The 13,466-nt window shown below is 42.7% G+C and overlaps 1 protein-coding gene across 2 annotated transcripts in view; it reads right to left on the bottom strand.

Moving 5' to 3' along the window:
* The window catches only part of LOC128700274 (lachesin-like), a 245,371-nt gene that overhangs the window by 158,592 nt on the left and 73,313 nt on the right, over positions 1–13,466 (bottom strand). For both annotated transcript variants that reach the window (XM_053793331.2, XM_070099964.1), the window contains exon 3: positions 6,944–7,110. In XM_053793331.2, the coding sequence (XP_053649306.2) occupies positions 6,944–7,110 (167 nt within the window). The remainder of the gene's footprint in view (positions 1–6,943; positions 7,111–13,466) is intronic.

Genomic DNA, 13,466 nt, shown 5'->3' with positions numbered 1-13,466 from the left:
AGGTTAGTTTTTGTGTCCTTTCCCAAAATACATTGACCATTTACATTTGTTTCATAATTTGCATGAAGGTATATGCTGGCCCTAGAGTGGTTTCTTTTTCAATTTTAAATAATATAAATGCCCCTAGACAGGCAGGTCATTTGCCCTGTAGGAGCCAGGACTTTTATTAGCGTTACGCAAGCCGAAAGTGTAACAGGGGGTCATATCTCATAGGTCCAAATGCAAACGTTAAAAAATTAGAGTATATATTTTGCAGAAAATCAGATTGTGGAGTTATCCCGGGAATTTGCAGTCGCCTTGTCTGTAAATAGAGGCTGTTTTGATGTTAAGTAAATGGTCACAAGTGCAACTAATGTGGCATTTTATTGTAGCAACGTTTCTCTCTCCAGGAGCTTTGTAATTTTTGTAATTCTACCAATATTAATTCAAGCTTCTTTGAGCAATTTAGATTCTGAAAACCAAAAGAACTGTTAATAAATTTTTATTCTCAAAAGTACTTTTGCCCTGACAGAACTGGCTTTTCTGACACTTTCAATTATAGGACTGCTCTCCCGCAGTGGTTTATAAAGTAATTATTGCAGTTTTCTCTTGACTCACCTATGAGTGGAGTTAAAAAACTTATACTATAATCTCCAAGCACTTCATTTGGTCTGAGATGAGAAAATCTCTGGAGGACAACATAAAGTTTTGTGACTCACTCCAAGGAGCTGGGAAAACCAAAACAAGACCAATAATTGACAGTTGTCCACTGCCAAGTGTTAGGTCAGGAAATCAGTATTTATATACAATATTTTATTCAGTGACAAGATATCCTGAATCTATTCCTCTGAGAAAGCGTTCTGCCAGAAATATTTTTAAAGAGGTAATAAAAAAAATTCTCTGGTAGGAAAATCAAGGAAAATACAGTCTGACTAATGTACCAATTATACCTCTATCATATTCGAAAAGGTAGTGTCACATTTAGGAATTACATTTTCTATGGCATACTATCCTCAATCACAGGGAGCCATAGCGAGGGTACACCAGATTATAAACAACTGCTTGGAATTCGAGAAAGACTGGGATGAAGGCATCCCTTTGTTGCTGTTTATCATTCAAGAAACAGAGCAGGAATCGTTTAAGCATTCTTCTTTTGAATTAATGTTTCATCATTTTTTAAGAAAGCCAATGACTGTCTTTAAGAGTGGTTAGGCTTTGGGTAATTTACCCCTCTTTCTTTCATCTCTCCTGGTGCTTATTTGCGAGACCAGGATACACTAATGTACGATGCTCAGCTTCTAATGAAGGCGCAATATTATAAGGTGAGAATACCAAGATCATTTTATCTAGGTGAAAGGTGATGGCTCAGCATCTTGTTTTAGATCATATCTTGCAACTCAGATAGGATGAATAAATGGTATATGAGAATAATTATGTGAGTCAGACACATGTGAGGTTCAAGAGAGAGAAAGAGAGAGATGGGACTACCTCTGCTAGCAGTGAGAAGAAAGCTGATCTCTTTGCCCAACACTTTTCCAAGATACAAGTTCCTGATACAGCACAGAACCTCCTTGGGAAGCTGCAGAAACTGTGTCAAAGTTGCCAGTGATGACAATAAAGCAGGACGAAGTGTATCTTCCTCTTAAATCACTGGAACAACAAAAGGGTGTGGGCCCAGATAAAGTGAGCATCTGCTTGACAGCACTTGGGCGAATCTTGCATCTACTTGACAACACAGATTGCAAGATTATTTATTAGGCACAAGTACGCTCACACCTTGAGTATGCTCCATTTAATTAGACTGTCTATCCCCTGTCTCATCTGCGACGACGTCTTGACAGAATACAGAACAGGGAAAGACCACTCATCTCTCGCCTGGACCCAGCCTGGGGAAATCAGCAGACCCAACAATACAGAAGAGATGTGGAAATAAATGGTATAAAATACCGACACAATGGAAATATAAACACATATGCAGTATAATGTGAACCTTTATTGACAACGTTTCGCCCACGCAGTGGCTTTATCAAGTCACAAACAGATCTACATCTTCAACACACCCAGAGAAGACACTGCCGAGAAGAAATACATAGTCCTCCCCACCAACTCCATTGCCAAACACATTTCCAACATCTTTACCAATACCTCATTCCAAGTATCTACCTCCACATCCACGACCAACAAGGACATTACCAGTAATAGACAGGACAAGCTTCAATCCTCTGCAGGGATATACACAATCCCTTGTAATGACTGCAGCAAATTATACGTCGGCGAAACATCCAGAGACCTCCAAACACGTATTTCAGAACACCGGTATGCAGGCAGATCTGACAGTCTAAGGAATGCCTGTGTTCAACACCGAAATTCACACAACCATTTAATCAACTACAGGAACGCAAGACTTATCGCCAGAGAAGACAACACTCAATACCGAAGAATCCTGGAATTATCACTTATATCTATATCCGACAACTTCAACCAGAACAACGGCTTCTATAACATAGCTGAACCTCTTGCCAAGAAACTTCTTCATCGCTATCCCACATAAGAACATAAGAATCGAGGAACACTGCAAAAGATCTACTCATATACTTATCCAATCTCTTTTAAAAGCTACCCAAGTTTTTAGACTCTATCACTCTACTCGGAAGATTGTCACATGCAGCTTTCTTCACCTGACCCAGCATTCTCATTCTGTATATACTCACCTATGTTTCACACAGGTAGATCTGTTTGTGACTTGCTAAAGCCCACTGCGTGGACGAAACGTTGTCAATAAAGGATCACATTATACTGCACATGGGTTTATATTTCCACAGAAGAGATGTAAATAGCCTTACTGTGATGTACAGGGCCAACATTGCCAAGGTACCACACTTGGCTCCACTCTTGAGGATAGCGAGAATTGAGCTTCTACACAACAAGACAGGCAGCAAACACAGCTACACTCTGTACCCTTCTCCAAAACATAGCTTCAACTGAGATAATGATTTCCTAGGATGACTCGTACTGGAACATGTTCGTAAAACATAATTTCCCTTGCATAAATAATATCATAACATAACTTACTAACGCTGTATACACAAATTAACAATTCATCTACTAATCATTTGCCATTATCACAATATTTATCACGTGGGAACTTATTTTCATTCAATTCCATGCACTGTTTAATGCTTCGAGTAGTTACTCATTTCTCCATCGGCCGTAATTAGTCTTAACTTCCATGTCGACAATTATATATGTATTTAGAGGGACGACACATATACCAGAGAATTATTTAATGATTGCTACATTATAAGTCAGACGTAGATCTGGTACAAGGATAATGTCATCACTGGGTAAGAGGGAACTGACAGTGAATAAATTAAAGGAGATAATTTAAATAAGCTATGAGCATCTATTGGGTGAAAGGTTAGCTAGAGAGGGTATAAGAGAGGTCAAAGAGATAGAGGTAAATTTAGTGCTAGAGTGAACAGTAGAAGATTGTGGGAAAGGGAGGGTGGGCCCTGGTGAGTGGTGAAATAAGAAGGTAAAAAGGGTGATAACGCAGAAAGAGTTAGCATATAAGAGGTTTAAGTGTAAGTACGGAGGGTGAAGTAAATGAAGAGAGAGAAAAAAAGAGAGGTTAAAAGAATGATGAGGGAGTGTAGAAAGAAGGCAAACGAGAGACTGGGTGAGAATCAACAAATTTTGCTGAGAATAAGAAAAGGTTTTTGAGGGATGATCAATAAGCAAGCATAGGGAACAAACGTATTTAACAGATAAAAAAGCAAAAGAGGAAAGATGTTAGATGGGAAGGTAGAGTCAATGGGAAGATGGAAAGAATATACTGAGGCGTTGTTAAATGTAGATGAAGAAAGGGAGATAGTGATTCCTTACACTGGGAGTGTGGAGGAAGTGGGTACAATAAAACGTATGAAGCAGCTGGAATAGAGGGGATTAACACAGAAATATTAAAAGCAGATAGATAAATATATTCTGGCTTCCTTCCCTTGGTGCTTCTGCATGACTAGTTAATGATCCTGGTGGGATCACAATGTCGGCATAAGTTTCAGTCTTCTATATGTGCGGTTTGTTTGTGTATTCCGCTCAGTTTACCTGGAGAGAGTTCCGGGGGTCAACGCCCCCGCGGCCCGGTCCGTGACCAGGCCTCCTTAGGTCAGTGTCCCAGGATGCGACCCACACCAGTCGACTAACACTCAGGTACCCATTTTACTGATGGGGAACATAGACAACAGGTTGAAAGAAACACGTCCAATGTTTCTACTCTGGCTGGAAATCGAACCCAGGCCCTCGCCGTGTGAAGCGAGAGCGTTAACCACCAGGCCACCAGAGCCCAGTTAGGAACATAAATTTCCAGGATCTTTCATCTGATTAGCAAACAATATAATTTTTGCCTGATTCAAGAATTCTCCGAAAATGGTTTATAATTGCATTTGTCCAGTCGAATGTAATATTTGGTTATGCAATCTACCGTATTCTACTCTAAGATTTACATTATAGCTCTTCTATACCCACCTGGAGCATACCTGGAGAGGGTTTCGGGAGTCAAAGCCCCCCTCGGCCCGGTCTGAGACCAGGCCTCGTGGTGGATCAAGGGCCGATCAACCAGGCTGTTACTGCTGGCCGCACGTAAACTCACGTAAGAACCACAGCCCGGCTGATCAGGTACTGACTTTAAGTGCTTGTCCAGCCAGCGCATTCTTGAAGAGAGCCAGGGGTCTATTGGTAATCCCCTTTATGTGTGCTGAGAGGCAGTTAAACAGACTTGGGCCCATGACACTCACTGTGTTGTCTCTTAGTGTACTCGTGGCGTCCCTGCTTTTCATTGCGAGAATATTTTGTCTCCTGCCGAGTATTTTGCTTTCGTAGGGGGTGATTTTTCGTCTGCAAGATTGGTACTAATCCCTCTAGGATTTTCTAAGTGTATATTATCATGTATCTTTCTCGTCTATGTTCCAGAGAATACAAATTAAGGGACTTCAACAGTTCCCAGTAATTTAGGTGCTTTATCGTACTTATGTGTGCCGTGTGTTCTCTATACACTCTCCAGGTCAGCAATTTCTCCTGCTTTGAAGGGGGCAGTTAGTGTACAGTAGTATTTCAGCCTGGAGAGAACAAAGGATATGAAGAGAATTATCATGGGCTTGGCATCCCTAGTTTTGAAGGCTCTCATTACCCATCTTATCATTTTTCTAGCAGATATGGTAGACACTTTATTGTGGTCTTTGAAGGTGAGTTCCTCTGACATTTTCACTCCCAGGTCCTTCACATTAGCTTTTCTCTCTATTGTGTGGTTAGAATTTGTTGTATACCATGATACAGTTTTAATTTCTTCAAGTTTTCGATATCTGAGTAGTTGAAATTTCTCTTCTTTGAATATCATATTGTTTTCTGCGGCCCATTTAAAGATTTGGTTGATGTCCGTTTGGAATCTTGTGGTGTATTCGATGGAGGACACTGTCATGGCAATTTGGGTGTCATCTGCAAAAGAAAACACGGAGTTATGGATTACATCTCTGTCTATGTCAGTTATAAGGATGAGAAACAGGATGGGAGCAAGTGCTGTGCCTTGTGGAACAGAACTTTTCACTGTAGCCTCAGACTTTACTCTGTTTACAGTTACTCTTTGTGTTCTATTTGTTAGGAAGTTATAGATCCATCTACTAACTTCTCCTGTTAGTCTTTTATTGCGCATTTTGTGCGCTATTACACTGTGGTCGCATTTGTCAAAGGCTTTTGCAAAGTCTGTGTATACTACATATGCATGTAGGACCTTGTCATAGTGGTCCAGTAGCTGAGACAGGCACGATCGACTTGCTCTAAACCCATGTTGCTCTGGATTGTGTAAGTGATGGGTATCTAGGTGGTTGGTGATCTTACTTCTCATAACCTTTTCAAAAAAAAAAATTATGTGGGATGTTACCATTATCGGCCTGTACTTCGTTGCAAGTGCTTTACTACCACCTCTGTGAAGTGTGGGATGACACGTGTGTTCATGGTCCCTCTCCATATAATGCTGAAGGCACGTGACAGGAGCTTCTTGCAGTTCTTGACGAACATGGAGTTCCATGAGTTCAGGCCTGAGGTAGAGTGCATGGGCATGTCATCAATTGACATTTCGAAGTCTTGTGGTGTTAGGATATCAGAGAATTTTGAAATGACCAAATTTTGGGTCTCGGTTATAAAAAAAAACATTTAGATTGTCGACTCTCAGTCTAGTTAACGGCTCGCTGAACACTGAATCGTACTGGGAGTTTAGTATCTGCCTCATGTCTTTGCTGTCATCTGTGTAGGTCCCATCTCGTCTAAGCAGGGATCCAGTGCTGGATGTTGTTTTTCCCTTAAATTTGGCATAAGAGAAGAAGAATTTTGGGTTTCTTTCAATTTCCTTTATGGCTTTAATTAAGTTCTTCCTGAGATTCTCATCTCCTATAAGATTCCTTAAGCTTAAGTTCAATTATCATAATTTCTCTGACCAGAGCCTCCCTTCGTATTTCAGATATACTGGCCCCTCTCAGGAGCTCTGTAATTTTTCACCTTCGCCTGTATAGGGAGCGTCTCTCTCTTTCTAGTTTAAATCTTCTCTTCTCTTTCTTAATGTAATGTGACTTGAGCAGACCTCAAGTGCCACAGCGTTAAATTTTTCTAGGGAAAGGTTCAGATCCGTGTTGTTGATCTCATTGTAATCAATGATTCACAACATTGATAATGATAATTTTCAGGTAATATCTTCAATGAAGTATTGGAAAAAAATATATAAATTTCAAGAATACATGTGTTGTCCATACTTAGTAGAGTACGTTCTTCTGTCTATGCAAATTACAATATACATCTTACGCTACTTATAATACAAAGACAGTTTCTCTAATACTATATTAGACTGAATTTGTGGCATCAAAAGTTCAGAAATATTTTTTACAAAAGAAGTAATGTACGACAAAGTGATAACACTTACAGACTGGTCCCTGAGACCTCTAATACGGCAGTGTAGGTGAGCTGTGGAACCCAACTGGATGGATACATTAGTAGTGAGGTCATGTAGGAAGTGAGGCTGATTGTGATATACTTTGAGGCTGTCTTCCTTCTGAGTTTCACTTCTCTCATCATCATACTCGAAACACACTGCAAAAAAAAGCATTGTATAAATATACATATATATATATATATATATATATATATATATATATATATATATATATATATATATATATATATATATATATATATATATATATATATATATATATATATATATATATATATATATATATATATATATATATATATATATATATATATATATATATACATATATATATATATATATATATATATATATATATATATTATTGTGTTGTTATTGTGATCAATAACAACACTGCACTAGCCAAGGACTCGAACCCATGCCCTCGGATGGCGGCTCAACAGCTCAACGCCATTCTTGGAGGGTTGGGTGGTCCTGTGGTTTAAAGCATCATGTGGTTCTCGCTTACCATGAGGCAGGCCAGTACAACATGGGTTCGAATCCTTGGCTAGCAGTGTTGTTATTGATCAATACCACTCATTCGTGGGTACAATAGTATATATATATATATATATATATATATATATATATATATATATATATATATATATATATATATATATATATATATATATATATATATATATATATATATATATATATATATATATATATATATATATATACACATACATACACACAAGCCTGCCGGCGTGGAGGGAGGTCGCCAGTTTGTGGTGCTCCGTACATTTTGTGTGTAAACCAAGAACCAACATGGTTTACAAGGGTCAGTTTCGGCAGACATCATCGTGAGTATCCACCGGAGATTGCAGAATCGTGACAATTCTCTGCATCAAGCCGTTGCTTCTGTATCAGTGAAAGTGCAGTGTGCATGTGGGGAGTTGGAGAGTAGTGTTGGTGTAGAGGGTATCCTGTCAGCGGAGGTGTGGAGGAGGTTTGTTTACCCTCTGTGTTCGGCCTGGGTTGGGGGGGGAGTGGTCGCTCAGGACTCCGTCACTGGATACTGAACAGAACACCTCGGTTAACAGTGAGAACACGGTGATTAGTGTGCCAAATGGTAAGGGTTATTCTAAATGGAATAATAAGTGTATAACAATTAGCAAAAGGTAGTCAGTGATGTGCATCTTTTGTGAACATTTAGGGCCACTCCCCTCGCCCCCCATCCCTGGTCCCCTCGCCACATCCCGGTCTAGGCCTACTGACTTCCTGACCAAGGGTGTTGCCGTGTTGACCTAAAACGCTTTCTTGATAGTTGTGACAGAACCCACAGGCATAACACCAGACACAAACATCTCTACGACATTCCCCGTGTCCGACTAAACCTTTACAAAAATTCAATGTATGTCAAATGCCCTAAAATCTGGAACACCCTACCTGAGAACTCTAGAACTGCAGAAACATTCATCACCTTCAAAACTACCATTAGAAAACATCTTATCTCCCTGATACACCCCATCAACTAACTACACGAATACCACCTGGTGGTTCACACTTACACTCACTCACCCATTTGACCATAAACAGAAATATTAATCTCAATCTTAAAATAATGAATCCTATGATACTCCAATACTGAAACTATGTACTGTGCCAAAACAAAAGCATTCACATTGCTAAACTCACAAACTAGTATTTAGTCACTTAGCCATAATACCAACTTATCTCAATTTGTAATATTTTAAAATAAAGAATTAAACTAAGTCTGCCCGAAATGCCTAGCCATGCTAGGCGTTCTAGTGGTACACTCTGTAATCATTATTTAACTACATGTAAACCACACAACAACCAAATTCTGCAAATTCAACATTGTAATCTTTATAGAGAATAAACTTTGAATTTGAATTTGAATTTGAATTTAGTGCCCCACTATTAATTAAGTCGCACTATCGCTCGCTTCTTCCCCACAGTCATCCCTCCATGCATCCATGCTGTCAGTCACCCGTTACCCCACAGCTGGCGCCCTATACCCCCACAATGTCAGCAATGTCTCAAGAAGTGCCGGGTTTCCAGGAATCTCCACGACAGAGCCAATGCCGTGGAATCCGTCCGCGAGGCATCTGGCAGGTGTGCCACACGGAATGTGCACTCAGTCCCTCAACTGGCAACATCTGTGCACACAATGGATGTCTAGGCTCCAGGAGGGCTCCAAATGGGAACACCTGACAGCCCCTCCCAGCAGATAGAGCTGACAGCTACCCTGACTTCACCTGTACAGAGGACCTAAAATCTGCAATCAAATTAACATCCACCAGGACGCTGACACACATCCCCAAGGTAGCTCGCTCTCAAGCTGCTAGCAAATTCGCTGACCTAGGAACATAAGAACATAAGAAATGAGGAACACTGCAACAGGCCTACTAGCCCATACTTGGCAAGTCCATATCAGAACCAACCCACCAACAAAAATATTTGCCTAACCCATCCCCAGAGCCACCCAAACAACAAGCCCTGACAACCCCTTCCCCCCCCCCCCCATCACTGTGCAAGTCCCGCTCAAATCCATCCCCTCTCACTCATAGAATAAATAAAGAAGGAACACTGCAGCAAGCCAACCGGCCCACACTAGTCAGGTTCCCCTAAAACCCAGACCCACAAACAAAACCACCTGCTACTCCATCCATGGAATAAGCTCTGATAACCAGGGCACTATTAAAGAGGGTACTGAGGGAGCTGAAGTACCTGGTCCATCACCAGGCTACTGAAGCACCTGGTCCACCACCAGGGCACCGAGGGAGTTGAAGCACCTGGTCCATCACCAGGGCACTGAGGGAGCTAAAGCACCTGGTCCAACACCAGGTTACTGAAGCACCTGGTCCATCACCAGGGCACTGAGGGAGTTGAAGCACCTGGTCCATCACCAGGGCACCGAGGGGTTTGAAGCACCTGGTCCATCACCAGGGCACCGAGGGAGTTGAAGCACCTGGTCCATCACCAGGGCACCGAGAGAGCTGAAGCACTTGGTCCATCACCAGGGCACTGAGGGAGCTGAAGCACCTGGTCCATCACCAGGGCACCGAGGGAGCTGAAGCACCTGGTCCATCACCAGGGCACCGAGGGAGCTGAAGCACCTGGTCCATCACCAGGGCACTGAGGGAGCTGAAGCACCTGGTCCATCACCAGGGCACTGAGGGAGCTGAAGCACCTGTTCCATCACCAGGGCACCAAGGGAGCTGAAGCACCTGGTCCATCACCAGGACACCGAGAGAGCTGAAGCACCTGGTCCATCACCAGGGCACCGAGGGAGCTGAAGCGAAAAGCCTGCTCAGCACCAACGCCTCTTGCTCATAAGAGCACAAGAAAAAAGAATTACTGCAGCAGGCCAGGCGGCCAACATTAGGCAGATCTCCCTTAAACCCAAACCAAGACCCACAAACACACCTACCCAACCCACGTTCCACTCCACCCATGGAATGGAGTGGAAAGTCAACGATGCTCCTGCAAACAACAGATCCTGGCACAACCTACTGCTATTTGGCAATGCCTGTTTGGCTGTTCCACCAAGGAGGGACAAGTCACTAGAAACATATGTTATCAGGCAATAAATAAACTCCCGAGAGATAACAACCTCGTCCATCTCCCCCCTAGGGAGCTAAACACCCGTCGGACAAATGACAACAACAGGACACCTGATGCCTCAAAAATCAAATCCCAAATTAGCAAAAAAAATAGAAGAGGGTAATACTATTGGAGCACTGAGGCTTATAACCAGTGAGGATACCATTGCTCCTAAGGACGTCATTACAGCACAAGCCCTGAAGGAGAAACATCCACCTAGGGCTCCCAGTACCAACATTGACCTCCCTAACATTGCAGCAGGTGAAAAACATTTAACATTAAAGGATGCTGATGTGTATATAGCTGCTATGTCATTTCCACAGGGCTCAGCAGGAGGTTTCACCGGTTTAAGGCCACAACACTTAAAACAAATGCTCAGTCCAGGACTTGGTGATGGTTCAGAGAGGTTGCTGTCTGAACTCACCAAATTTTCCAATGCGTGCCTGGCAGGCAGTGTCCCAGAGGCCATTAGACCTCTTTTCTTTGGTGCCTCACTGTGTGTGCCCTCCGGAAAAAGGATGGAGGAATCAGGCCCATTTCAGTGGGCAACACCCTTCGGTGCCTAGCCGCCTAGGCTGTTGTAAGAATGGTGAGTGAAGAGGCTGCCTCAATGCTGAAGCTAACTCAACTCGGTCTTTGTGTTCAAGAAGGTTGTGAAGCAGCTGCCCACACAGCACGAGTATACATCAACAACATGTCTGATGAAGAAGCCTTGATCAAATTATACTTTGCCAATGCTTTCAGCCTAGTCAGAAGGAATGCTGCTCTCTAAGCAGTTTCTAGATACTTCCCGTCCCTCTATCCCTTCATTGAATCGTGTTATAGTGTGGGTTCTAAACTATTGTTTGGGGACCAAGAAATTGAATCATATGAGGGTGTGCAACAGGGGGACCCTCTTGCACCCTTTCTATTCTGTCTGGTCATCAAGAAAGTCACAGAAATGCTCTCCAGTGAGCTCAATATCTGGTTCTTGGATGATGGTACCCTAGCTGGCACTACAGAATCTCTCCCAGAGAACATCAGAAAATTTAAAGAAATGGGAGAAAGCCTGGGCCTATCTTTAAACCCCACCAAATGTGAAATAGTTTCTACCAATCGATAGATGATACAAATATATTAGTGCTGTTTTGCCAGGAGCATGAGCCACTGATCCAGGCAACAGCCCTCTCCTTGGTGCCATCTATCTGACCCTAGAAAAAAAAATCTCAGACCTCAGGACGATGGAAGGTAGGATGAAAGACACTGATACACATGATGCCTTCTACCTGCTCACCAGGTGGAAATATAAACACATATGCAGTATATTTCCATTGTGTCAGTATTTTATACCATTTATTTTGCTCACCAGGTGCCTGTCAATCCCAAAACTTACCTACTTCCTGAGATGCTCCCCAGCCTTCAGCAGTCCAAAAGTCAAGGAATATGATTCTCTCCTTAAGACCATGCTAGAGAGTGTATTGAATCTTTCCCCTCGAAGATGGATTGGGTTGCAAGCCTTACTTCCAGTCAGACTTGGGGGGCTGGGAGTATGTAAATCCTCCCAGACTGCCCTGCCAGCTTTACTATCCTATTCCGTAGCTTCAAATGAGTTAATAAAACAAATTCTTTTGGACAACTACAGTGACTCAGCATGAATAGAGAAACCTAGCTATGCCAGTGTGTGATGTAGTTCAACTGGGCTTGTGAGGTCTCAAGGGAGACCTAATTATATGGTCACCTTGCCTTAGCAAGTGGCTGAGCCTTTTCGGCTTAAGTCTCAGCTCCTTTGTTCGTCACTGGCGTCAGATCTCCGCGTCAGGTCATAGCACGTGGTGCACAGCCCATTGTGGAGGGTGCTTTGACCACCATATAAGCCCAAGGAACAGCATGATCGGGAGACTTCGAGCGGAGCTGCTGCTGTGTACAGAGTTCTGAGCAGAGAGACTTCGAGTGGAGCTGCTGCTGTGTGCAGAGCTCTGAGCAGAGAGACTTCGAGCAGAGCTCTGAGCAGGAGATTCGAGAGAAGCTGCTGCTGGGGTGCAGGGCTCGGGAGAAGGCTGCTGAATTCTCTGGAGGAGACTGTTGGAGACATTGGGCAGTGTACTGGCTTGGAGCAGTACTCGTGCTGTGTAGGTCTTGGGACCTGTGGCTTAGTTCCTGTGGTGAACTGTCCTCTGTACTATATTGTAAGTTATATTCATTTTCATCAAGTTGATTGTGTTCCCTATTTCACTGCTTATATGTACCACTCCATTTATCTAAACCCCAATAATGTACTCCTTTTTCCAAATATATTATTGTACAAGAACTTAATAATAAGCTGTGTTTGAGTTGTTTGAGTAGAATAGTAAATATTCACTGTCCCCATTATTTACTCATTTATTCATTTATTTTTATTTCAAGTAGTGAGAGGGTGAGTAGGGTGGTGGGTAGAGTAACGAGAGGTGAAGGTGTAGTCACCAGTGACCTCACATTACCTACCTGTGCTAATCATCTCTCCTACCACCTCGCCTGCCTATCCCCTGCCTACTGACTCCCTTACTCCCATATTCCCCAATTATGTTTTACGTTCCAATACCCCCCTGACATGACAAGTGCCATCACTGAATGGGACTCTTGCTGCTCCAGCACCAAATCCTAGTGCAGCACTGGCCTACAAACAGTCAAGCTGGGATGGCTCCATTGCTGAAAGGTGCTTGCCAACTTGCTTAGGGCTGTAACATCAGACAGGGAGACTGCCCATCTCCAAGCTGTGAGTACACCTCACTTTGGGGATTTCCTTCAAACAGTACCTGTTTCAGCAATGGGAACACGCCTCGACCCTAAGACCCTCCCTATTGCAGTGGCTCTCCGCCTTCCTGCCCCAATTCACACGTAATATACATGTATTGGCGGCGAT

Source organism: Cherax quadricarinatus, chromosome 71 (assembly GCF_038502225.1).
Source record: "Cherax quadricarinatus isolate ZL_2023a chromosome 71, ASM3850222v1, whole genome shotgun sequence".
Taxonomy (NCBI): domain Eukaryota; kingdom Metazoa; phylum Arthropoda; class Malacostraca; order Decapoda; family Parastacidae; genus Cherax; species Cherax quadricarinatus.
This window is presented reverse-complemented; position numbering and strand designations above follow the sequence as displayed.